Source organism: Lonchura striata, chromosome 14, assembly GCF_050655825.1.
Source record: "Lonchura striata isolate lonStrDom1 chromosome 14, ASM5065582v1, whole genome shotgun sequence".
Taxonomy (NCBI): domain Eukaryota; kingdom Metazoa; phylum Chordata; class Aves; order Passeriformes; family Estrildidae; genus Lonchura; species Lonchura striata.
Window position 1 is genome coordinate 11,113,530 of NC_140716.1, and position 27,070 is coordinate 11,140,599.

Sequence of the window (27,070 nt, forward strand, 5' to 3'; positions counted from 1 at the left end):
AGAAGGATGAGAGGCAGAAAAAACACATTCACCTCTTAGACTGTTTGAGTCAAATCTGAATTGCTAACATGGAGAGGGGAGTCATTCTCTGCCTCATTCATCACCATTCCTGCCACACTCATAGCGTGTTTTAACTGCTATTACGGTAATTGAACAAATGAGGTTGTTTCCAAAACAGATTTGATGTGTTGGTGCTGGAAATTGAACATCAGCGACCCAACCGAGCACACGCACAAATGGAGCTGCAGCGAGGGAGCCAAGGGCCAAACCCAGCCCAGCCCTGCATAACAGAACCTTGTGCAGCCCAGCCCATGCCTTCCATCCCATCCTCTCCTGTCTCATCCTGTCCCACCCCATCCCATCCCATTATCCCATTATCCCATCCCACCACCCCATCCAATTATCCCATCCCATCCTATCCCATCCCATTATCCCATCCCATTCCTGTGCTGACTCCTGCCAGCCACCCCTGCCTTCAGCTCCAGGGTTTGCTTGTGCTGCCTCTCTTTTTCCTGGTTCTAAACCCTGGGAAGTGTCAAGTGGGCAGATGGGATCCCTGGAGGGCTTCTAGGATCCCTGGAGGGCTTCTTTGGCTTATTTCTTTTTTAACTTTTATTTTTCTTCTTTTCTTTTCCCCCTGCTTGCTCTGCTCCCACAGACACGTCCATGTCACACAGGTGGCAGCTTCAGCCCCAGGGCTGGTACAGAAGGGCGAGGGCAGCAGCCCTTGAGCCTCTGCTTTTGTCTCCTCCTGTAATAATGGTGCTGCCACAACCCAGCACAGTCTAAAACAGAGAAGAAGCTGAAGTTTTTTGTTTTGTGTGGGAGGTTTCTTGTTTGCTTGTTCTGTTGGTTTTTTCTTAATTTTTCTTAATGCTGCATGTGAAGCCACTAGAAACTAATGGAAACCTTTGAAATCTCTGCAATATTATAGACATGAACTGGAGTCTGGGGAACACTCACAAGTTGCACTGACATTACTTTGTGCACTGGTTTTCATCTGTTTACTGATGCTCTCTGTTTTGTTGATGCCCTTTCCACAGTGTGATTCTGAACAGAGGAAATCTCCGAGCACCCCAGGGAAAAACACTGAAGACTGTAGATTTCAAAAAGCTTTTTAAAAATCCCTCTCCCTCCCTCCCTCTCCCACCTTACCAAATGCTTTTTACGAGTCTATTAGCTTCATTAAAGAGTCAAAAGAAAATCCATCAACACACTGTTTTCTCTCTAGTGATTCTAAGATATTTATGGACTTGAAAGATGCACATTTAGGACACCCCAGACAGAGATAAGAATGTATAGACATAAAACTCTTTATATTTTTTTACTTCATGAGTTAGAAAGAATTATCTATTAACTAGTTGTTATCTATTAATTGGTCCTGCAAAACACAGTAATTTACGCTCTTTTACAAATTATCTTTAGTTTTATCTAAAGTTTGTAGCAGCTACTGTGGCACCTTCTGGGAGAGAAAGGTTTTTAGTGTAGAGGATTATTGTGTCTCAGGAATGCTGCCTCAAGCTACAAGCACAGAACTGGTGAGAGCTTTCCAAGCAGCCTGTTAACTTTTGGCATCAAATCCTCCCAACTTCCAAAGATTAACTCTTCTCCAAAGGCGACTGTGCCACAAGTGAAGGGTATCTGTGATTAAAACACTAAACACTGCTTGTCTGTGTGAGCTATGGGTAGGAGACCAGAGCACATGGGAGATTTATGGCTTTTTCTCATTTCCCATGTGCCAGTTGCCAGAAGCAAGAAGGGTTCAAGAGAAAACACCCTGGCCTTTGCCAGGCAAATGTGGGATGGGTTCTGCCAATGCTGAGCAGCTGTTTCCAGACAAGAAAGAGCTGTGCTCAGCTCTTTCACTTTTTGAATCAATGGATTATACAGAGGAGTGATCTGGTTCACAATGTGGCTCTAGAGCAAAATCAAAATGAGTATTTGATCCAGTGTTCACCAGGGAAATTGTTAGTCCATGTCTTGGAGAAGGCATTGAGGACACCTCCTGTTTATCAGCTTGTTTGATCATTTGGATATTTTTTTGTTGGTACAAGTGTTTCCAGTTTCCAAGTGAAGTGTGTGGCACAGAGCTGGGAACATGGGGTTTGGCTAAGCTGACAGCACTGGTGCATTTTTCCTTCTCTGAGCTCACATAATTGCAGCCTGTGACATTTGTAGTCCCTTGGCAAATAATCTGGCATGCTTCACAACTTCCTCTTTAAGAAGTGCTCAGATATATTGAAACATAAATATATCATCTTCCATTCACATGAAGTCTGTCATCGAAGCAAATCCTGTAATGGCTGAGATAATTTACTGGGAGCACAGATTTCTTGACATTTATGCCCTGTATGAGCAACTTCACTTACATGGATATGCAGACACCTTTTAGGCTGCATTAACAACACAAAGAGGGACTTTGAAGGAGAGAGGAAACACAAGTTAAGTGACAGGAATCATCTTGGCAGCACAGCATCCTGCTATTGCCTAAAGTGGATTTCATGTGGTTAATCCATGGTAAGAATATTCATTTTAATGCTACTTTGAGGATTTGAATGACAGCAAAGGATCTTAATCACTTATTTGTCACTGAGACAAATTCCATGCCTGCACCTTTCCTACCCCAAGGGGACACTGCAGCTCAGCCCACCAGCTCCAGCAGGGCACCAACACTGCTTCCTGCAGACCTGCACGGCCACACAAGCTGTGGTCAACCACTCACTTCTGCAAAACCTGCTTATCTTACCATTTCTGCCACAAATTGAAGGCCTGTATCAGAACAAATCCTCAAATTACATTAGCCTTGTGTCTATTTAAAGATTGAAATGAGAACAAATTTGTATTGTCGTGCACCAGGGACAAGGGCCAAGGTCATTTCAGAGGGAGCTGCTCTGAACATAGACATAATTCTAATCTCAATTAACTCTTATAGTGCATATCTTAATGATTAAAGTGCTGGAGTTTTATCATAATCACTAGTATTGCTAGGAAAAAATAATATCATTAAGCTCTTTGCTGTGACAAGTTGTTACAATCTTACCAGGAGAGATTTTTAATCTACCTGCGGCAGTAATCAGAGAGAAATTTCAATTTTTAAGATGAGCTTTCACCTCACTGGAAATGAATTTCAAAGCAGCTTTGCAAGTTCCACTGTTTTCCCTTGGTCCCTAAGCAGAGAGCAATTATTGATTGAACTAATTTCTTAGGAAGACAGGTCAAGTTTCAGGTTAAACTGCATCTTGTAAGAAATGTAGTCTGTCTCATGCAAAAGAAGAGACAGGGAGGGATTAGCAGCTTACAATTCACTTTCTTAGAGGTACATGTTCTGTGTCAGCACTTGCTCACCATAAATCTGTGTGGCTGGTGTGTAGCAAACTCCATTTAGTTCCTTGTTGATGTAGAAAATACGAATAACATTCCCACTTTTCATGGAACCACAGCTTCCTCAGGCAAAGCTTTTCCTGTATCACACAGGGTGCAGGGGAGAAGAGTGCCCTGGGACAGGGGCAGCCCCAAAGGCACCCACAGGCACCAGGTCCCTTTGCTGAGTGAAGCCTGTGAGCACAACCTGAGGTCCTGCTCCCTCTGTGTCCCACACCCAGTGCTCAGGCTCCATGGAAACCAGGAGCTTCACGGGCAAAAGCTTCCACTGGAACCTGTGTTTTGTCACTAAGTGTGTTCTTATGACTGAAAAATGTTTAGGTCCTGTTAGGTTTCAGTGCAGTGTGTTTACTACTGGATTTCTCAAGGCATTGGCAGGAATTTTTATAAGAATCCTCTGACCATTATTGACAGCATTATTGTTACTTTTGGCAGGTGATCTAATAATCCATGTGACATTCAGAGTTATAGCGAAGAGTGTGAGGTCTTCAGCCAGGCTGTCCCTGGGCTGAAATGTGGAGGCCAAATACAAAGGCTGGGAAAATCTTCCTTCTTTAGGTGCATGTGTGTGAGACCCACAGGTAAAACATTATTTAAAACCAGCCTTTAATTTTTTATTACCTTTTTTTTCTCAAAGTACCTATTCTCATTGTACCTATTCTCTAGGGCTGACAACATATCCAACCAAGACTACCCATTTATACTGCTGAAGGGACAAATTCCAGTGAAAAGGGATCACTGTGGCTTTGGAGAAACTGGTTCTTTTAAAGTTTTCTCACGGCTCTGAAAAATTGCATCTCTTGCTTTTAATTTCATCCTCAAAACAGCCTGGTCTGAAAAACAGGGATTTTGGAAGACATCCTTCTTCCTGGGTGTATTCTCTAAGTTTTCTTTCTTGACTACCCATAATCCAGGAATATTAGAAGATCTTCTTTGCTTATCTTTCTGCTGTGTGGCTCCTTTCAGAAGGATATATAAAAAAAAAATTGTCTGAAGAAGACAAGTTGCCTCACCCACTGCCATTATCCCTCCAGAAGCTAAGATAATACCAGCATCAAGGAAAAGCACTTGAAATTCAGGTGGCTGAATGGATGTAGTAAATCAGCAGCTGTGGACAAGCAGGGGCTCCCTGAGAGAGAAAAAGAGGGGCTGCAGAGAGGGGTGAGGAGCACAGCCCCCCTTCCTTTGGGCCAAAGAAAGGAATACAACAGAGTTACCTCTGACACCTGCCAAAAACAAGGTGGGAAGGGCTGTAAGATATTTATGTATCTGGAGTCAAGTTTCTTGTACTTGCTAGTCCCCAGTGTAGGGGGTTATATTTTGATAAATATTATCAAAATATCAAGCTGTCTACTGAAAGAGGATGTTGAGTCAGGCTCCAACCCATATTTGGAACTATTAAATTATGGAATAGCACTGATGTTATCTGCTGACATTCCATTCAGCAGAAAAACTTACTTAAGAAAAGAAGTAATGCTGCAAAAGCAATCGAGGTCAGCCTGACTAGAGACCTGCAAGAGGGAAGTGTGGGTGCAGTGTGGGGTGCCAGCTCCCCAAGGGCCAGGTGTTGATGGAAGGCACTTGTGTCAGAGAGATCGCTCTGGATTTAAATCCAGTCCATCTGACAGGGACAATAGCACCTGGAAAACCCAGCAAGGTGGGAGCTGGGAGGCCCCATCAGCCACACAAACTCCTCCAGCCACCTGCAGAGGAACCTGCAGTGTATTAATCTGCTGCAGAGTCACATCCAGCCCACACAGAGCTGCTTTTTATAACCAGCTCTAATCCAGGTCGCCCACTTCCTCCTAACAATCTCAGCTTTCTCTTTTTCTCTTTTCTCTTTCCACTCTCCTGCTCCTGACTGAAATGTGCTGTATTGCCATAGATTCAGTTTGGAATCAAAGCAGAGGCCGTTTCTGCCACGTGCACATCTGAGCTCCACAAAGGCAGGGAGATGAGGGAGCAAAACTGATATGACAACAAAGAGTAACATCAAATCTAACAAGCCAGTGGGAATGGTAAGCGATCAGAGGTAGGCACTTGAAAATGTTCTCTGCAGGTGTGAGTTAGACATGCTGAATGTTTTGACTCCTGAGGGTTGGCACTACAAACATTTTGAATTATAGCCACTTTAAATGTCACAGGAACCTCTCAGCCTGACTCTGAAAATCCATGAATTTAAGATGCACGCAGAATGAACTTTCAGGAGCATCTCTGTTCCTTAACTTTTGGAAATTAAATCTTCTAGACAATGATAGATTATTTTGAATCTATTGTTTTTCAGCGGATGGGATACAGCTGGGCAGGGAGGCCAGAGGTTCCCTAAGCCCTGTGAAGCCTAAGGGACCTCAGAGCCCAGAGTTAATACTCCACTTTAGTTTAATGCTGCGCCATCGAGGGTCGCAGCCACAGCTGTAATCTTTCATCCTCTCCTCTGTGTGCTGTACCACAGCCCTGTGCTGAGTCCTTGCATTGACAGGACAGGGTTTTATCACTGCTCTGCAGACCTTTGGCTGTGCTATTGTTTGTACAGAACAGGTTCCTGCTGCCTCACCCCTCACACAGAGCTGCCCTTAATGCAAAGTGCCAGTTTAAGGGGTTGGTGTTTCTGTGCTCTCAGTAGAAATTGCTTTGCCACCTACGCTTGCACTACAAACTGGTTATTGTAACTGGTACAACCTGCACAAACAGCCAGTCTCAGCTACCCCTCAAGGAGAAAAATCATCACAATGAAGAGCTGATTCATGCTACTTTATAATAGAATTATAATTATTGTTTTTAAATAGTTATTTACTTCTAATAATACTATTTCCCTTAAATCAGCATTTCTTGTAGTATCACGTACCACGGATCTCAGATGTGAAGTTGAATGTTATCTTCAGCTATAGAAACAGCAGCCTAAAAAAAATCAAGTTCCTAAATAGACCAGGAATTGTGTACATGCTTATGGCAAAGACATCCAAGCACATTAGACACAGCATGCTTAGAGTGATACAAGAGCTCCATTTACAGAAGTATAATTTCCTTTGATAACTTTTGCAGAATTATTTCCTACCCTGCAAGTGATAAAAGTACATTTGAGATCTCCAAACTATTTATGCTGTTTGCCATAAGGGAGCAGATGAGCTGATTGGAAGCTTGCATCTTTCAATTCCTAGCTGTAGTACTATTGTATTATTACAGAGTTCTTTTAAGACTTTTTTGTGCTTTTGAAAGAAAGAATATACAGACCCTTACTTATAATATGAAAGTTTTTATTTCAAGCATTCCAATTTTTATTCAATGAAGCTGAAAGGTAAATACTGAGTAGTGTTCCATGATTTTCTCAATTTAAGACAACGTGAAAAAGCAGACTCATTGAGGAAGCTGAAAGCTCCTTGCAATTAATATCCCTGACCCTGCTGTGCTGTCATGTAATAAACCTGCTACTGACCCCAAAGTGAGCAGTTCTCAGTCTCTGTGTAGAATTCTACAAGCCAATTTTCCACTTACAATACTCTGCTGCTAATTTAATTCTTATTTGAGCTCACATAGTAGGATTATATGGATTATATCTGGGAGAAAAATTTAGTTTCAAACCTGTGGAAAGGGTGAGGGATGGCAGAAGCAGAAGAAGTCCAGAGAGCTAATGTTTGGTGCTACTTCAAGGGAAGGGCTGCCACAAGAATATTTTCTTTATTCAAATGGTTTCTCCCATCCTCTGTCAAAAAACTGATTTGGTTCAAATTCAAGTGTTTCTCACCATCAGAAGAGGTGAGCAGAGATGCTGAGAGGTTATAGCCCTTAGACAAACCTTGCTGCAGCTTCCACTTCACGTCTGGGTAGGAGTGGATAAAAAACAGATTCCTCTGGTTTCTCAAGCCACACAGAGGCACAGCCACCTCTGCAGACTCTGCTCATAACCACCCTGTGCTGTTTTTTGGCAAGGTGCAAGAAGAGTTTTTGCTCTGTATTTCCACAGTTATTATTTAGAACTTCCCATAAATGCCGGGAAGGTTTGCATTATCCCAGCTCACTCCTGCACCAGCAGCCCGTGCCAGTGCCACATCACATCTCTTGCAACGTGCCATCCTCTGTTCCCACATTTTCCTGGGAAAGAGTCAGTATATACAGGAGCAGGTTTGACAACTTTGAACTTTACCTGAACAAAATTTTTAATTCACTTTTGTAGCTTGTCCTCATTAGCCTTTTGTCATCCTCCCTGCCAGAACTGCCTCTCTATTCCATGGATGATCTGCATTTTCAGACTCATCACCCCTTCCCTTCCCTGGTAATTCTCACACCAATGTCAAACTCAGACTCCAGTTTTCCACATTTCCAGCTGGCTCTCATCCAGGTCCTTGCCACCTCATCTGTCTCTGACCTCCTACAAGCCCTGCTCCCTTTCTTCCAGTGCTGTCCCTGCTGAGGCTGACATTGACTCCTTGTAGATCTCCCCCACCACAGCACCTGTCTGACCCTGGGTAGCTCCTCTTGTCACCTGATAATTCTGACTTCATGAAAAAACTGAATCTTTATGTTCCACATGTTTAATTGCTGACTAATGGTCCATAACATTTATTATAAATAGTTTAAATCAATTATTTTTCATATTACATACACACACACCATTGTACCTAGCTAATTCGAGAAAGGAGGATGTAGGAAGAGATGATTGCATGAAGGAGAACACAATATAAAGTGACATAGAATTTATAATGGCAATGGGAGAGGCAATGACATCATACTGGATGGGCAGATGAAGCTGGAAAAGGAACAGCCATTCTGAGCCCACAAAGCCTCAATGCACATTGAGTTTACTTGATGAGGTTAATCTGCCAAATCCTCTGAAAAGAAAGGTCAGGAAGAGGGAGGATGGGAAAGCTGAGTAAAGAGAGAACTGTAAATACATTCCTGTGTTGTTTCTGCATGTGGACTATTTATGGATCTACACGAAACATTGCTGAATGTAAATGTATCCTCCAACAAGATCTATTAAAAGAATTTTATTTTGAATTCTGGCTCTTAGTAAAATGGTTGGAGCATTGTGTTTCCAAGCAGACATTCAGCCAAGTTCTCCAGAAATGCTGGTCCTTCCCAAGGCTCCCTGAAGAGCTGTTGGGGCCACCAGCACTGCCCTGCACCCCAAGGAGGAGCTGTGGGATTCCACAGATCCCCATGCAACCAGCCAGCCAGCTTTATGACACATTTAGTCACTCACTGCGTGGTAAGCACTAACTGCTCTGATCCTGAAATCACTTGAACACTTACAGACCTGTAAATCATTATATTTTTCAGCCATGGGTGTATTATCAACCTGCTGAGTGGGCCTGGTCCAAAACCAGCTGGGGTCAGCAGAACAGACCTTCTGGCCACAGCTCAGTTGAATAACATCTCTTTCAAGTCAGATCAGGAGAGTAAAACATCACCACCTGCTTTGCTTTATATACCTGGGATTTCTTTTCCTCCTGAGAATCAGAAGGGTGAAAGTCTTTTATCTCAAAGGCAGGGCTAGGTTCAGGACACAAGTGTAGGTGCTGCTCTGCCTGGCCATGACTCAACACATTGCAAATGCCTTTTAGCTATACACATGTAAATAAATAAACATTGCAGGCATTTTCCTCCTGCAAAGGCATATTAGTGAACTGGAAAGAGACATTAAAATGGAAATCAGAAATATTTTTAACCTTTACCTTTCTGTTGATCTGTATTTTAACTGTTGTTTAGTTTCCAATAAAAAGCTATGACTTCGATGAGACCAATGGATGCAGTTTCAGATTTTCTCTTTTCAACTTATAACTATTATTACTTAACTATACTTCAGTGCTCATAATCCTACATTTCTCTCTGATATTAACACCATAAAATACAAGCTGATACCGTGAGAATTAGGAAAAGATGGCTTGACAGGAGAAGACATGAAAAAATGCTTGGATGAACAAGCACTGTTCACTCCATCTGTTAATGTTTACATTATCTGTAAATTATTATTGTGGAAGGAGGCTCAGATAGCTCAGGAAACACCAGAAGAAAAGCCATCTTTAAAGTCAGTGAGCAAAGTCTGAAGCCACTGGCTATTACCAGAGCCCCCTGTCCCTGTGAGCCTCAGCCATGCCTGGCCTCAGCTCCCCCTCTCTGCTGTTTTCCTCCAGGAGCATTCACTCCTCTGAGAAGAAACAGCTGGATTTGGGTCTTATCTGTGTTGCAGCTATGCCTGGAGAGCACTGTGCTAGGGAAGGAGTCTCCTGGCCTAGGCTCTCAAGAGGATAAACGTGATGGAGGAGGATGGCAACCAAAATGGATTCAGTAAGCAAAAGAAGACTTTCCTTTATGCTTCCTAGCAGGCCCATTCAGCACTTTCCTATTTCAGTTGCTTCTCAAGCCCATAATAAATGAAGTTCTAGTGAACTGGAAGCCTTTTATTTTGAGATGTGCTTCTCTCTTTTATACTGTGTTGTCTGGGCTTTTGGCTAAGTACAATTTAGGTAAAACAAATAAAATATTCATCTTTTACAGCAGCGTTTCTTCCCCTTCTGACCCTTCTCCTTTTTTTATACAGCTGCTTGTACTTGCCAAATAAATGCTCTTACGTCTGTCCTAGGGATCCAAGACCATCCCTTCTCATAACTGGCAGAACATTCTTAGCTGTAATTAATTTTATTCAATACCATTCAAAAACATACATGCTGTTTCACTGTTCCTCCAGAATATATCTCACAGAGATAAGCATTCATCCAGACTACATAAACCACCACAGCTCCAATTCCACTTTTTTGGGAGCAGAGAAAACGCTGCTGCAGCAGCAGAGAACCAGAATTCCTGGACCTGGAAGTGGAGTCTACTGTCCAAGCCAAGAGAGAGCCCAAGAACAAACAAAAAGTTCTCTGAGTGTCCCAGAAGGTGGTGAAGGGCAAAGTCCTGACGTGATGGGAGTAGCAGGACTTCTGGTGGATACAAGAAGGGCTTCTGGTGGATACAAGAAGTCCCATGGCTGCTGACCACCTCCAGCACTGTGCTGGGTGCACAGATGTGACCATACACCTGCTCTGTGTTCCTGTTTCACAATTGTTTCTCATGCTGAGCAAGTGCTCAGCCAGAGGTTTGTGTCAGAGCCTCACCAGCAGCACATGAGGGTGATCTCCAACCCCTGGGAAGAGCTTGTTACCCCAGGACAAAAGGCTGTCAAGGAGATTTCAGTGAGCTGTGCTGGACATCACTGCCTCAGTTTGCAGTACAAAGATCACCTCCACATTCTGGGACTTTTTGGAAGCTCTGGCAGACATGCCCCAGCGCTGGGACAGATAACCTTCACGTCACCTGAAGAGCCACTCTGCAGCATGTGATTTATAACTTATCAGCATCCCTAGACAGGAAGCACAGCACAGCAAACTCTGAGATAAGCTTCTCCAGCCCATCTACTTCTCTCCTTCAATGCTGGGATTTATCCCCATGAGTTAAAGGATGGATAACTTGGTGACCTTTTCAATCCTGTCTCCTTGGCTAAGGCTGCCAATCATAAGGCATGCACCAACCAGAGCTCTAAGTAACACAAATCCAAAAAATCAATTTCTAATTATAAACCCGAAATTTGATTGTGCCTCAATTCCAGCTGAAAAGGGCACAGAAATGCACTTCTGAAAATATGACACAAAGAGTACAGATTCCTTGTGAGATTCTGTTCTGTGCAACAAAGGGACACCATCTCCTCTGTGCCATCCCATCTCACAGGGCACTAAAATACTTCTTCATTTCATGGCATCTGTCCAGATTTGATTGTTAATGTCCAGCATGAAGACATGATGACAGCATTCCATGAAAGTTTCTCTCTACTGATCTAGGCTCTCCTTTTATTGTTAGAACTCTTGTGACTTTGCAACAGTGTTTACAATAACAGTAATAGGCCTATCATCTGAAAAGCCGGAGGACAGTTTCTCAAACCTGATAAATTGCACTATAAGTTCCTTTAAGAAAGAGATATTTCTTTCAAATTTTAAAGCTTTCTTTAGCACTTAGTCTAAATTAGTACTTAGTCTACCATTTTTACTACTTTTTTATTTAAAAACAAACAAGCCCCCAAAACATAAGTCAGATGGTTTTGCTTCATTTGACTGGTAAGATGTAAACAAGAAAGAGCCAATTTTGCTATGCCTTATTTAAATATTATTGCTTTATTATTTCATTCTACAATCTTCTCTTCAAATTGCCACAAGCACCCCATTCTCAAAATATTTATGCAGAATCTAATATTTACCACTACATTTACTACAGTTGTTAATACCAAGTGGAAATTGAATATGAGGAAGTCAAATGTGCCATTTTGCTATCGATTAATGTGATGAAGCCTAGAAATCCATTACTTTAACATTCAGGATATCAAAGCAGATAAACACTGGCAATAAAGTATTTGAGATTTACATGGAAAAAGATAAAAAACCTCAGTAATCAGGGAGAAAATCACATTTGAGTGAGATGTAGACCAGTGGTTTATCTTTAGTCAATACACTTAAATCAGTGCTGCATCTTTTGAGAACCACGGATGGGAATGGTGCCCACCCAAAGCACAGTGACTCATTGAAAAGGAGAATTGTTATAGATTATCCCATGTTTCTAAAGGTACCTGATAAATTTTGCTACTTCTGCTGTTCATCCTTCTAACGATTCACCAAGTTGTGAAAGCGGCTTAGAGGGAAAGCGCTTGGATCGTCAGAATTCAGCACATTCCTGGGCTACAAACAACAGCGTCACTGTTGAGGCAGGGATGGGAATGAAAATGACTCCAGGTTCAGAAGGCAAAGAACGAAACTTTATTAACAAGCAGCGTTCCTCTTTTATAACCAGGATTGCTAAGGTGAAATATGATTGGTCTTAAAGTGAAAACCTTTCACACCATTGGTGCCCTATGAATAGAACACGGTGGCAGAACATTATCTACAAACAATATGAACAGGAAGAGAGATAATAATTGTTTACATTCCTCTCTTTCTCCCAGGCTTAGCCTGGCAGAAATCTCTCCTTTTCTCTCTGGCTGAACTGAGAATATCTGTACAGCAGCCTCTCTTGGTTACTTCCATCCCATGAGCAAGAACATGCTCTTTTGGGAGGCCTTGTTTCTGGGATGTGGGCAGGGCTGTGCTGCCAGGACAGGGCAGAGGTGCCAGGGCAGGGCAGAGGTGCCAGGGAAGGGCAGAGGTGATAGGGAAGGGCAGAGGTGCCAGGGCAGGGCTGTGGTACCAGGACAGGGCTGTGGTACTGGGACAGGGTTGTGGTACCGGGACAGGGCAGAGGTGCCAGGGCAGGGCTGTGGTGCCAGGGCAGGGCTGTGGTACCAGGACAGGACAGGGCTGTGGTGCAAGCACAGCGCTGTGGTACCAGGGCAGGGCAGAGGTCACAGGGCAGGGCTGTGGTACCAGGACAGGGCTGTGGTGCCAGGGCAGGGCTGTGGTGCCAGGGCAGGGCTGTGGTACCAGGACAGGGCTGTGGTGCAAGCACAGCGCTGTGGTACCAGGGCAGGGCTGTGGTACCAGGACAGGACAGGGCTGTGGTACCAGGACAGGGCTGTGGTGCCAGGACAGGGCTGTGGTACCAGGACAGGGCTGTGGTACCGGGACAGGGCTGTGGTACCAGGGCAGGGCAGAGGTCACAGGGCAGGGCTGTGGTACCAGGACAGGACAGGGCTGTGGTGCCAGGACAGGGCTGTGGTACCAGGGCAGGGCTGTGGTACCAGGACAGGACAGGGCTGTGGGGCCAGGACAGGGCTGTGGTACCAGGGCAGGGCTGTGGTACCCGGACAGGGCTGTGGTACCAGGGCAGGGCTGTGGTACCGGGACAGGGCTGTGGGGCCAGGGCAGGGCTGTGGTACCAGGGCAGGGCAGAGGTGCCAGGGCAGGGCAGAGGTGCCAGGGCAGGGCAGAGGTGCCAGGGCAGGGCTGTGCCCAGCCTGACCCGCGCTCTGCTCTGCTCCACTCCGCTCCTGGCGGACCCGCTCGGTTCCCAGCCCGCCGGGAGCGCCGGGCAGAGGCAGCAATGGGGAAAGCTGTCAGCACGGATTACTGCCAGCACCCTCAGCCTGATGCCATCCCCCTGACATTGCCACGGGCAACCTGCCTCCATTTAGAGCCAGCTGCACCATTCCAGTGCTGCTGATAATTTCGGAGTAAAAGTTTAAATGATTGAGCGCCCCGCCTGGAAAGAGAAGGCTTTTTGGTACGTCAGTAATAATGCAGGAGTTTTAGACACTTTATTGTCTTTAGAGATGTGCTGGTTTGAATAGCACACGAGCTTTCCATGCATCCCTTTTAGACTGACATGTTTGTCTTGGAAAGATGGACCCCAGTGTTCTTCCCAAATGAGGTATAGCTGTGACTCCTTACAGAGAAAGGAAAAGATGGATGTGATCCTAGGAGGTTCACGCTGCAGACTGCTGTGCTTTATTAACTGCAGACTGCTGTGCAATTGGATCTCAAAACATTAGGATCTGTTTTCAGTGAAGTAATTTAAATTACTTGAAGACTATCATGTTAACAAATTCAAAGTGACTGTTTACAAAATTGGAAAAACACCCATTAGCCTGCCTGAAATGGAAAAACAAAACAAAAAACCAAAAAAAAGAAAGAAAGGAAGAAAGGAAGAAAGGAAGAAAGGAAGAAAGGAAGAAAGGAAGGAAGAAAGAAAGGAAGAAAGAAAGAAAGAAAGGAAGAAAGAAAGAAAGAAAGAAAGAAAGAGAAAGAAAGAAAGAAAGAAAGAAAGAAAGAAAGAAAGAAAGAAAGAAAGAAAGAAAGAAAAGAAGGAAAGAAAGAAAGAAAGAAAGAAAGAAAGAAAGAAAGAAAGAAAGAAAGAAAGAAAGAAAGAAAGAAAGAAAGAAAGAAAGAAAGAAAGAAAGAAAGAAAGAAAGAAAGAAAGAAAGAAAGAAAGAAAGAAAGAAAGAAAGAGAAAAAAGGATTTTGAAGTTTCGACAACTTTTGAGGAAAAAAACACATTCTTATTCCTGAAATATTAGAGAAATTACTTAATTTTTCATAACTTACTCAAAAGTACTTTTCTGACTGCCACTCTGGCACTGCAGCACAATATATTTGATTACAAATCCAACAGCATCTGTTTGACTGTACTTCATAAAAATATTAGAGAGAAAATCCATTCTTTTTCTTGTACTGTAGTCATAGATAATATAGCTAGAGGAAAATACACCACTTTGTATAGCAAAAACTTAAAACATGGTATATATAATTGTGATGAATACAAATAGACAGGAAAATTAATTTCTCTGACAAGTTCTACATTTAGCTTAAGTAGAAAATGTGCAGCTCAGTATGAAGTCTCATTAATAACCTTCTAAATTTCTGCTGGTCACAACTGAAAAGTTTTACAGCATTTCAAAAAATTCTTCTACATCCTCCTCTTATTAGCCTGTAGCAATCCCTCAACATGCTTTTGCCTTTCCATAAAAAAATCATACAATTATAGGAGAAAAGGCAATTTGGTGAATTATATGATATTCCTGTATGACTAACACACAATATTTATTCAATTTCCCTTTGCTTCTGGTTTTTTTTTTTTTTTTTGTTTTGGTTTGGTTTTTTTTTGTTTGTTTGTTTTTTTTTTTTGTTAAGGAAAAAGGTATTTAAAGATAAAAAGAGAATTCCTCAGGAAAAGGGGAAAGTACAAAAGCCAAGGACCTGAACGACAGCCTCGCTGTAGCAATAATTTAGCAGTAGCTGCACACAACCACCATGTCAAATGCACATTCCAAGTATTAAAACAATAATGAGCAGGTTTTAAAGAGGTGGTTTTATGTCTATTCAATCTAATTATATGCTTCTCTCCTATCATCATATTCAGTAAACCAGCTAATTTCTTTCTATTTTTCACCTCGGGCTATTAAAGCTTTCATATATAACTCAAATCACTAAATCTTAGAGCAAATATTCACTGATAATTTAATTTAAAAGGAACAGGCTTCTTTTTCCCTCTCACCAGATGAATTGCTGACATTGAATGCTGTGAGATCTTCATGTGATGTGTAATCTCCAAGTGGGGAGAAGCTGGTACAGGTGATCTAGAGAAATGTAGAGTGCTTATTCTTATTGAAACCTGCTCAATTTCAGGGGCAATTTGCATGTTTTTATTGCAGTCACAGACCCTGGCAGCTTAGCCAAGGCACACATCCCATGGTTTATTGAATTGTGAGGAAGATCTCATGGTGTGCATGGAAAGAGTTGGTGAGAGGAAGGGAAGGTGGAAGTGAGGGGCTGTGAGATGCTGTGGAGGGGCTGGAGCACACCTGCTCCAAAGCCTGGAAATCTCTGCAGTTCAGCCTCTGCTGCCTACAGCTTCATGTCTTTCACATCTGCAGCCTATGGATTCCAGAAAGACATGAATTACAATAGTGTGAAGCTTGTAATTGCTCTCATTAGCTCCATTAGTTTACTTCCAGCACCAGATATGCACTTTCAAAGCACAGCTTGTTCCAGGAAGAGCACGTTCATTCACCAATGGCTGACAGAAAAGCTTTGTTTTCCGCCTCGCAGAAAGCTGCTACACAATCACTGCAAATGTAAATATCTATTTTTGTTATCTCTGCTGGCATATGACTTGACATATGCATTTGGTGAAATGTTGTCCTCTTCCCATGCTTCTGGAAGCCACGTCCATCCCATCTGCTTCATTCCCAAATACTTAAATTTGCTTTGTCTTCAACATCAACAACCCAAAATAAATAACACATATCCTTTGTCTGTTGATATGGCTGTCAGCCATTTACTATTTCTTACTCCATCTGTGTCCTCCCAGCTGTTCAATCCCAGCACTTCTTTGCAACCGTGGCATTCATCAGTAGCACTTAGAGAATGACACATGAACATGGAGCCCTGCTCGATCACGGGCTAGGTCTGGGGCAGAGAGCACTGCCCATGGTTGGCAAGGATCAAGGGCTAGGGGTTTACAGGACATGGATGATCCCTGGGACTGGACAGGCAGCATGTAAGACCACAGATATCTTTGATTCAGGTAACGTTCACATTTGAAAAGCTGTGGCGAGCCATCTTCAATAAAAGGCAGAGGGAACTACTGGTGGGGCAGTTTAACCTCACTTCCTTGACAAAACTGTGCAGCACATCCTCACAGAAGCCAAATATATGAAGGACGAGACAATGAGGAAGAACAGCATGGATTTACCAAGAGGAAACTGTTCTTGTTAACCATGGCCAACTGTTGTGAAGCAGCCCACTCTGAAGAGATCAGTGCATGTGATTTTCTTTCTCCTTAGCAAGGCTACACACAAGGTGTCCCAAAGCCCCCCAGTACTCAAACAGGGACAAGCAGGCTGGCTGGCCAGACTACAGGCAGGCTGAAAACCTGTTGGACCACTGGTCTCAAGCAATAGTGGCTGTTTGTTAATAGTGAATGTTTTCCTCTCCAGGAGCCAAGTTCCTCAGGGATAACATTGCCTGATGTCTTCATCTAAGGCTGAGAAGATGGGGTGGGAGTGATCCACCCCAGAGGAGCCTTCTCTCCCAGTCCTCTTAATTTTTACAACCATCAACCTTTTCATTCAACAGCAACAGTTCATCTCAAAGTTTTAGAAAAAAAGTGCATTAAAAGGAGCAGATGGTTTGAGTGGGGTTGTAAATAAGTGTATTATCTAAATGCAATGAGTCCATTTGGGGTAACAAAAGAAAGCTCAGAACAGTCACATAAAGAGGAAGTTTATTGTGCTAATAAGTTGTCATCTAGTGCAAAAAGAGAAAAAAGAAATCAAAGCATCTGTTTGATTTTAAGCTAAAGTCTTTTGGGAATAACAAAACGGAATGGCACTAAAAATTGTATGGATTTTCAACTTTCAGTGGAAAAATAGAATTCCAAGAGCCCATAAAATGTGAAGGAGTTTTAAGATTTTATATACAATTGCATGTAGGTGAGGGTTAGTGGGATAGTTGCACAGTTTCTAGTCCAATGTTTCCCCATCTGTGATCCACAAAACACCGGAAAAGCCCATACAACACAGTTGTAAAAACAAATAAAACCAGGCATATTCCTCTCCATATGCAAAAATGCTATGAAATGAAAGGTGGTAAAAGAAATATAATGTTTAAGTATAAAAGGTTATGTTTCATCTGGTTGCAAATGAAAAGTATTACACCAATACTGTTTGAGTTAGTTAATTTGTTTTTTTTTTCTCACCAGATGTTTTTCTGTGCTTGTTAAGACAAGTGTAAACCATCAAAGGGAGCTGGGTCAATTAACATATTGCTTAAAAAGCAGTTAAAATGTTTTTACTGATGTGTCTTCTACTCAGAAAGTTAAAAAAAAAATTATACCCTAAGGAACTTCTTGAAGGAGAATGGGAATTTTGAGAACTTTGATAGAATTTTGAGCTTCTAGGGGAGAGAAATTTCAGCTTGAAGAACTGAAATCTGACCACTACTGTTAGAGCAGGCTCCATTGGTGCTAGAAAAGGCAGGAGAAATTATATGAACTTCTACGAACAGTTGTGAAATAGCTTCAGGTGCAGGTTCTGAATGCAAACACAGACAAGGAACACAGGACATCAATTTTAAAAGGAATTGAGCAGTCAGAATTTGCAGCAATTCAAAATTCTTGGAAATTCGGTATACAGTCTCGCCAGAACACTAAAAAGCCTTCAGTTGTTATTTCTATACAAATGGCACCAAAAAATAGTGTGCCCATGAGTAGTACAGCATGTGGATGTGGAACATTGAGGAATAACAGTGCCCTGCATGAGAAAGAGCAAACTGGAGAGATCAGGCCATCACCAATTTTGTGATGGAATATACATTTTCTTTGCTTGTTACTAAGTCTTGAAATTTTGACAGAAAGACTTGACAGGAACTAAAAAGCATCCAAGTCAGTGATTAAAGTGACTTATCTGATATCATTTACTCAAGACCAAATTTTGCGTGCATGATGCTTCTTAGTTAAATGATACATTTACATGCATATATTTTTGAAGGTTCTCCTTCTAAAAGACTTGGAGAAAATTAATAACTCTAGACAAATTCACTTCAAGCATTACAAGCTGCAAGGCTAGGAAATGATTGAGAGCAGGAAACTTCTGCTTTTGACAGAAGGCTCCTAGAGGATATCATCCTTGGCTTTGAAAGAGACAATATTTTAGAGCAAGTAAGAAGTAATCTGGATTCAGGTTTTTTTGCTTTAGTTGCAATATTAAAATAACAAAATTCCAGTACTGATAATTCTCAAGTGTTTTGGGCAAATGGAATGATGGAAGATTTTTTGTTGCATTAACTTTCTTTCCAAGTTTAAAATTTTGGATTTGCATTGATAGCAGTAGTGTCTTTCCATTTACCCTTTTGAGAAACAAGGTTGGTATATAAATAGAAAATAACATTTCAAAACAAAATCACTTGCTTTGCCAATGAATTGCTTTTGAAATCTGCAGGTTTTGTTCAAATCCTGGTTTTGTGTAAACTCCTAGAGAAAGCCCAGCCAGATTAAAACCATTTTTATCCCATTGCCTACAGTTATTCACTTTGTGAATGACAGGATTCTGTTAGTATTGAGAATCCTGAGCTGTTAGCACTGAGTTCAAGAGCCCATTACTGAAGATGCACAGCCTGTCCTGCACACCTTCCAGCTATCATCCCAGAAATCCATGTTTATCCCACTGTCTGAGTGAATATTTCTAATGCCACTGGACATGTGAAGACAACAAAATCCAGAACTGAATATTTGGGATGGGAGGGAGAAATTTTCCCATTTCAAAAATCTAGGGCTATAATTACTAATCCTTGGATTATTCTAGAAAACCAGATAAGTAGCTTTATGTTAGGCTATTATCAATAACTAATCTTCATCTTTTCAGGGAAAATCCCTCAGCTTCGGACATTGCTGCTTATATAATCTCTTTAAATATTTATTCAGAATAAATGGGTTTTACATATCCTACAGTGTCAATCTAAATATAATTTTGATTGACATAGATATTTTAGCAAATTACACTGAGTTGAGCAGAAAACTACAATTACCCAGTTTTATTTGCTAATCACCACCCTATATTTATTGAAGTGGCTAGAAAATTGGATCACTTGATCTCTTGCCTTCATAAAAAATTACTTTGAAATACTGCCTTTGATTTCTTCAGTTATTTTTATTGCATATCACCAGCCTGGCCACTTTGATCATGGAAGAATGACAAGTTTTATTTATTGGTGTTTTTCTCTAAGGGCAAAACAGTGACCCTGGTAGCACTAAATGCCCTGAACCTTCCCCTCTGGAGGCATTTTGGGGCTGTGCCTGAGGCCAGCTCTGTAAGACAGAGCTCTATAATTTGGCCATCCTTGGGGTCTCTGAGAAGAGTTGGGGAAAGGCAGGGATCTTCCCACAGCAGGGAGCTCTAACAGGCTGCAAGGTATCTTTTCAGAAATCCTTTAATTCTTCAAATCTAAGAAAAAGAAATATCCCCATCAGTTTCATCTATGGGTACATACTCTAGGAATGAAGGAAAACAGGAGTAAAGCTAAAATCTGATCATTCATTCTATCACCTTCATTTATGATCCACAGATCCAGAGGTTCACTTAAAATTTTTATTGTTTCTCACCATTTAGAAAAAAAAAATATTACAGCAGCATATCAATAGATAATGAAAATAGCTGACTTGTTTTCTCCAGAGTAAAATGACTGAACCTCTGAGTCAGGCTTGGTCTACTTGGCTTGCTGATTTTAAGGCACTTTAAGAACCTGGGCTTTGTCATGATGTGTGTAAATAGTAAATGAAAGGGTCCTCTGCTCTGAAATTTTAAGAAGCAAATGGATAAATAAGTAGGAAACTTCTCCAGGAAGACCACAGTAAGGGTAAAATTATCAAAACTTAGTCACAGATATCTCCTTGCTCTAGATATTTCCAAAATTTTTGTGGAATATTTCACTTTCCAAAGCTGCAAAGGAGCAAGAGCAGAAATGAGAGATTGTGTTCTAGGCACAGAGTGACCTTTTCAAAAGGGAAAGCATATGTCCTCAAATTCAAGTTGTCTAGTCTTGCTGAAATTCCACTTTTAAGTCAGCTCCCAGGATGAAATTATGTCTTCTGGTAAAATAGGAAACAGAAGTCTGACAGCTGACTGCAATCTTAAATTTCATGGAAAATAGCAGAGCACACTCATGGCCTAGGGTATCTTCAGCTTACAGCAAAACCCTTTTGGTGGAGGACTAAGACTTGCCCAGAAGAAAAAAAGTCACGGGTCCATTTTTATGTGAAATAAATGGAGCGGTTTGGAAACATATGAGAAGTCCTAATGATACATTCAAAGCACTTCTAGCCACAAACGTTACCAAAATGTAAACTTGCTAGAGACTCTTTTCTTGAAGAAAGGCTCTTACTTTTTTCATCTTTTCATCCATCCATCAAGCAGTTTGCATTCCTAAAATGTCATCATAATACCAATGTGCTTGAGAATCATGAAACAGCCAGCAATTTCCTTCCATTTAGAGTCATCATTGAAGATAACTTCAGGAGAGGGGAAAAGAAAATAATCTCGTTAAGTTATCCAGAAATCCAAATGTGACCTTTATTAAGAAGATTTTATTTGGCCCAACATTTGTTTCTAAATCACATCCTGGGACCTTCATCCCAGCAGCCTTCACAATGGAAGCTGTAACCAGGGTACTGGAGTGTTGGTCACTTAAGAGACACATTCTTGTAGGACATCAGTCCTTTCCCTTTCCTGACTTGCAAGCCTTTCTTTCAGCTTTTAGGAATGGAGTTTTCTAGTTGTCCTTATTATTTTTCAGTCATGTTAAAAATTTCTATTATTTTTGCAATTTTGCAATTAGTGTAGTGTGTCAGGGATTCCAGGATGGGCAGGGGAAAAGTGAAAAGATTGCAGAATTAGAGACCTGGAGCTTCAGAAGGTGCACTTATAAACCTGTTAGTTGGTCCTTAGTTCTTAAAGAGAAATTAAAAGAAACAGGGAAGGGGTGTCTAAAAAAGTCTGTGGTTCTTTATTGTGCCATGAGGATTGTACCTGAACCCTTTTCTTGTCTCAGGAGAGTCAAAACGTGGGTACTGCTGAGGGAAAAGCAAAGAACAGCCTTTGGTGTGTGCTGTTGTGTGTGTTCAGTCAGTAGAGCCAATTCAATCCTATTATGCAAGGTGGGGAAAACCTGGGAATGGATAGCAACTTTCCCATTGCTGGCAACTTTCTCCTAAAATGTAGACTTTAAATATAACATTATTTAGCCAATAGTGTTTCAAATTTTTTCCTTTTCTGTCTTCCTGGGAAAGATTTACAACTTTGACACCATTTCCCACTGAGGGAGGTGCCTCTCGGAGCCAGACACCAAATCCCTGCTCCCTTTGCAGTATCTCATTACATTTCTCCTCTCAAAAATTGCCTTTTTACAGAGACACTGATGCAAAACTCAAAGGCTCCAGAAAGGGATAGTGAAAGGCACTGGCAAACTTCCTGCCTGTCACAGCATCATACATTTCCTGCTATTCCCTCAGGGATAAAGACACAGACCAAGCTCCCATCAGCATCTCTGTGCCTCACCCACAGGATGTGCTCCAGCACAGCAAACCTGAGGCCACACTGCAAGTGACAAATGCAAAAAAGGACCAAACACCTTCATTATTTGAAAGATGAGAACACTGAACACCTAATGAGATTAAGGGTGAAGACAAATAGAACATAAAGGGTAAACTGCTGCAGTCAAGCAAACAAACAAAATGCTGAAGGGCACTTCTATTCATGAGAGACAGAAGAAGGAAGAGATCTGCTTTCAGGGCATAGAGAGCCTGTCAGCAGCCCCAGGAAGAATTCATTCCTACTGGCACAATTAACAGAAAATACCTGTGCCTACCTCCTGTTCTAATCTTAAAAGATCTAATGTACAGTCAGTAGCATTTTCGTTCCTATAACTTTATTGAACTGCTACAAACAGTAACAGGCAAATAACAGAAGTGGGCTGCTTATCTTGTGGCTTATAATCACATGGAAGTTATTGACCACATATTTTTGTGTCCTAGAACAACATAAATGTTTAAACACTCACAGGTCATCAAGCACAGGCACAAAGTCAAACTTGCAAGTGACAATTTAATTTTAGGCAGCTTGCTCTGATCATTTTTCTTCAACACAAAATTAGCTAAAGTGACCTTAACTGGACTGATGTTAATCCCTTTGTGCAGAAGAACCTACACATAAGGGAAACATAGTCTAATATTTACAAGTCCTCTGAAGAAGACAAAAATGACCTTTCTTAATTAAATGTCATGACATGAAGGGTAATATTGGGATAGAATATGCAGCTAAATAAAGCTAGGGTCCTCATGTCTCTGGCAGAGTTAAATATTCTGGACTCAATTCTCTGACTTAACACTGGTGAAAAAACAGGATTTGCTGTTTTGAAATAAATGGAATTACCTTGTTTTATTTCAGCAAATCCTGCACAAACCCAGGCTCTCTGATCCTAGAATTGCTGGGATAAGTACATTTAAAGAATTTATAAAGTTCTGTAGGGGGAAAAAAGTGTTTTCACAGACTTGTACTCAGTAGGAGGTGCTGCTCTGTATTAACTTTCACTCAGGAATGCTTCATTATCCAAGATTATAAGTTCATTTGACATAATGGAAGGACAGGATAAATTATTCAGAAAAGATGTGAATAGTTTATATGCCATCAGTAAATTCTCAAGGACAGGGAGATTTGAAATAGTTTGTGGCATAAGGTTAATTACCTATTTGATGTGAATTCAGACATAGTTATTCTCATTTTGAAGTATGATTATGCTTTTAAAATACACACAAAATGTTATAGTCTGCTTATTTCTCTGTCTTAACAAAAACTTTAGTACCAGTAAAAGAATATATATTTCACTGGTTATTTCTCCTGCTGATAATTTTCAGGGCAAGCTGTGATTTCATTTGTTTCAGCCATGCTGGAACATTTTTAGTATTTACACTGGATTTTCTCCCTTTAAATTTGTGGGTTTGTTGCAAATGAGGGAAGATACAGCATGAAGGTACAAATCTCTAAATACAAAATATAAATTTAGAAAATTTAGAGGATGTTGAAAACATGCAAAAAAGAAAAAGTGTTTCATATGAGAACATTATTTTAAACCTTGCCAATGTAATATGGTGAACTCGCTCTTTCTCTTACTTTAGTTCCATAGTAAGGACATATGTAATAAAATGCAGATGGAAGGATTGCTAATTATTCTCACTCACTAAGTCACTTAAGAAATACTTAAGAAAAGGGATAACGCCTGTTCCAATCCTAGTGTTAGAACAAAGAGGGGTTTGAGTCCTCCTGGAGTGGTCCTGGAGCAGCTGGAGCTGCCCTTCCTGGCATCAGCTCCTGGAGCTTCACTCCACAAACGCTGTGCACAGGGGAGCACACACAAATCCTGCTGCACAAAGGCAAAAGCCAATCAATAGTGTCAGCTGAAGGAGTGCTCCCATCTCAACTCCCCTGAGACAGGAGGTGAACATTCCTGTGGCTTTCCTGGTGACTTATCCTGTCAAGAGGGCACAAGAGGCCTTTGGAGTGTTATCCAGCAGGAATGTTTAGAGATCTAACCCAGCAGCTATAGTTTCCCTAGTTCCCTCCAGCATAAGAAAAAAAAAAAAAAAAAAAAAGGGGGGACAAAATATAAAAGGAGAAAAAATACCTCTAGTACTTAGAAAAGACACCATTGTTGCTATTTTATAAGTATAAATACTTGAATTTTATGGAATTAACAGACTAGCTGTCCTCTCAGCCTCAGTGCCTGCATGGAACAGCCCAAAGAAGCAGAGTCACAGAACATAGAAATATACCTTAACACATAGCATGTATTTCTGACACTGCTAAATACCTGACATAAAATAAACTTATTATTGTTATATTACATGATCTCACCTAGCAAAGCTTTCATAGCCATGACATAAATACTGAGCCAAAAATCAATACCCTTTAATAATTACTTCATGTACTATGACTAATGCTGATTATTTTTCCAGTGCTTATACATTGTTTCATCTTTACAGGATTTCTCCTCAATGCTACTGAAGACTGTACCAAAATGGTTCAGTACTCTTAATTAATATTTGGGTTTACAAGATATTCTGGTGTAATTACAGAAACATTAATGTCTCAGCAGTAATTTCAGAAAGGTTCACAAGCACAGCCTGCAAACTGCCATCAGGAACCTGGCGTGGCAGGTTTGGTTTAGAGGGAAAAGAGCCGGTGTTTGTGCTCAGGGGCCTGTGGCCCTGAGTGGGAATCTGCCTCCTGAAATTCCAAACAGCAACGCATGTGTCCCAGATCCAACCTGCCACCACCTCAAACCTGTGCTGCCCTGACAGTCCCAAGCCCACCCTGCAAACTGACATCAGGAACCCGGGGTGGTGATTTTTCTTTCCCAGGGAAAAGGGCCGGTGTTTGTGCTCAGGGCTCTGTGCCCCTGAGTGGATAGCTAACTGCAAAAAATCCAAACAGCAAAGGATGTGTCCCAGACTCCAGCTGCCCCCACCTCAAACGTGTGCTGCCCTGACAGTCCCAAGCATACTGACATCAGGAACTTGGTGTGGCAAGTTTTGTTTCACAAGGAAAAGGGCTGCCATTCGTGGCCAGGGCCCTGTGGCCCACAGTGAGCAGCTGACTGTGAAAAATTCAAACGGCGAGGGTTGTGTCCCAGACCCAACCTGCCACCACCACAAACTTGTGCTGCCCTGACTGTCCCAAGGGAGCCCCACAAACTGACATCAGGAACCTTGTTGGGGTCACCTGGCAAGACCCCAACAGTGTGAAAGTCCTTTTTTCCCTAGCCTGGCTGCTGAAAAAAAGTCTGTAACGCATGAAGCCAAGTTTTCAAGGTTGTTTATTTTTTCTTATCTATAATAGTTTCTCTCTGACCTGCCAAAGCCATGGCAGTCTCCTTCCAGCCCTGGGCATCTCTCACATTATATACCTAAAATTACATGTACCATGTTTACAGTTCCCATACCAATACCTAAAATCTACACTGGACAGTGTGTCCCTATCCTAGACCAATAGAAATGTGTCACCATCACACCGAGGCATGGAGGACAAGGAGAACAAGAAGAAGGTTAGGACAAGCCCAAATCCCTCCATCTTGTCCCCTGAATTACATTCAAAAAAAATCTCAAAATTCTACTTTTCCACCCTGTGTCAATTCCTCTATTACACTACTCAAACCCTTTTGTCTTGTAATTCCTCATATAAGGTTGGCAGCCTCTCCCATGGGCTAAAATCGAAGCCACAGGTGTTTCTGACTTGCTGCCAAGGTTCCTGGGTTCTCTGCCAGTGTCTCGAGTCATCCAGGACAGCTAGAGGGATGCTCTGGACTGCGACATCACCTGGGGTGGTGACTTTTGTTTCACAGGGAAAAGGGCCAGTGTTCCTGTCCAGGGGCTTGTGGCCCTGAGCGGATAGCCAACTCAAAAAATCTGAACAGTGAAGGATGTGTCCCAGACCCAACCTGCTCCCCCCTCAAACTTGTGCTGCCCTGACAGTCCCAGTGCACCCTGCTCTTTGCTCTCTGTGCACTTAATGGAACCACTCTGTCCCAACAATCCAATTGGAGAGATGGGCTCAAATTCAAGCTCTTCTCTGATAAAATATCCTTGCCAATCCTGTAAAATAGCAAAGGAGAATAAAGTCCCACAAATAAACAGGTTATTGAATCAATTTTCAGTGACAGGATGTAGGCCTAATCCAAATTCCCCCAAAGCAATGAAAAAATCAACTTTCCCCAGGCTCAGAGGCTCCCAGAGCTCCTGGCCTTGCTTACAGTGCCAAGGCCAGGAGCAGCCAGCCCAGCAGAGCTTGGCTGACCCTGGGACAGGAGAAGGGCTTTTGCACTCTCAAGGCAACAAGGCTCTTTTTTTTAATTGTTTCACAGAAAACAGGCAAAAATCTGTGGGGGAGGGAATTTTCCTCTGTTGTACAAACTCCTGAAAAGATGGGTTCTATATTTAAATGTCTAATTAATATTCACCCAAACGTGGCTCAAAAGCTGGGTGTTGGGATCAAGATCTGTCCTTCTGTGGGTGCAGAGCTACAACTGACACCCACCTGTAGGACATCAAGTGATGCCTGACCCATGGGATGAGCAGGTGTCAGCTTGGTTAGGCTGACCCTTATTTGCTTGTTTGAACCCCTGAGTATTGTTAAAGTGTTTAATACAGCTGTTTGTGGGACCAGCTGCCATCCCAACAGGGATGTGACAGGGTCTGGCCCACTGAGGCACACAGCAAATCTCCTCTGGTGATTTGAAGTAGGATAAGGACCAACATCACCTCTCTCCAGGAAACACCCAGAACACTTGAAGGAGGGGCAGTGGCTGTTTGCCAGCTTTTATCAGACCAATATGGTATTGGTAGGCTCATGTTCACTATGTTGTGACCTGGATCCTTCCACCCATCCCTCCAGGGTTCCTGCTGTCATTCCAGCCTGTCCCTGGCAGGAACCCCTGACACCAACCACCAGCTGAGCCTGGTTCCCCAGACAGGGGGAAGAGAAATCCTCATGCCATGGGCTTGTCTGGCACACAGCACAGCCCTGTTGACTTCTACTACGTGGTTTCCTAAAGAACTACACTAATTTATACCAGTTGAGGCTTTGACCTTTTAATTCTGAGATCAGTTCCGTCTGCATCAGTGAATAGGTTATCTCCTTAATTTAAATCATTGCTGCATATGAAATTACTCAGTATAATTTTATGGT

General features: G+C 41.9%; 1 protein-coding gene across 1 annotated transcript in view; it reads right to left on the bottom strand.

Annotated features, from left to right (window-relative positions):
* Window positions 1-25,115, bottom strand: part of LOC146766085 (uncharacterized) — an 84,185-nt gene extending 59,070 nt beyond the window's left edge. Inside the window, exon 1 of the mRNA XM_085591739.1 lies at window positions 1-25,115. This exon is cut by the window's left edge and continues 23,293 nt beyond it. Within this exon, the coding sequence (XP_085447865.1) occupies window positions 12,352-13,470 (1,119 nt within the window). The 5' untranslated portion in view covers window positions 13,471-25,115 and the 3' untranslated portion in view covers window positions 1-12,351.
* Between the last annotated feature and the right edge of the window lie 1,955 nt (window positions 25,116-27,070).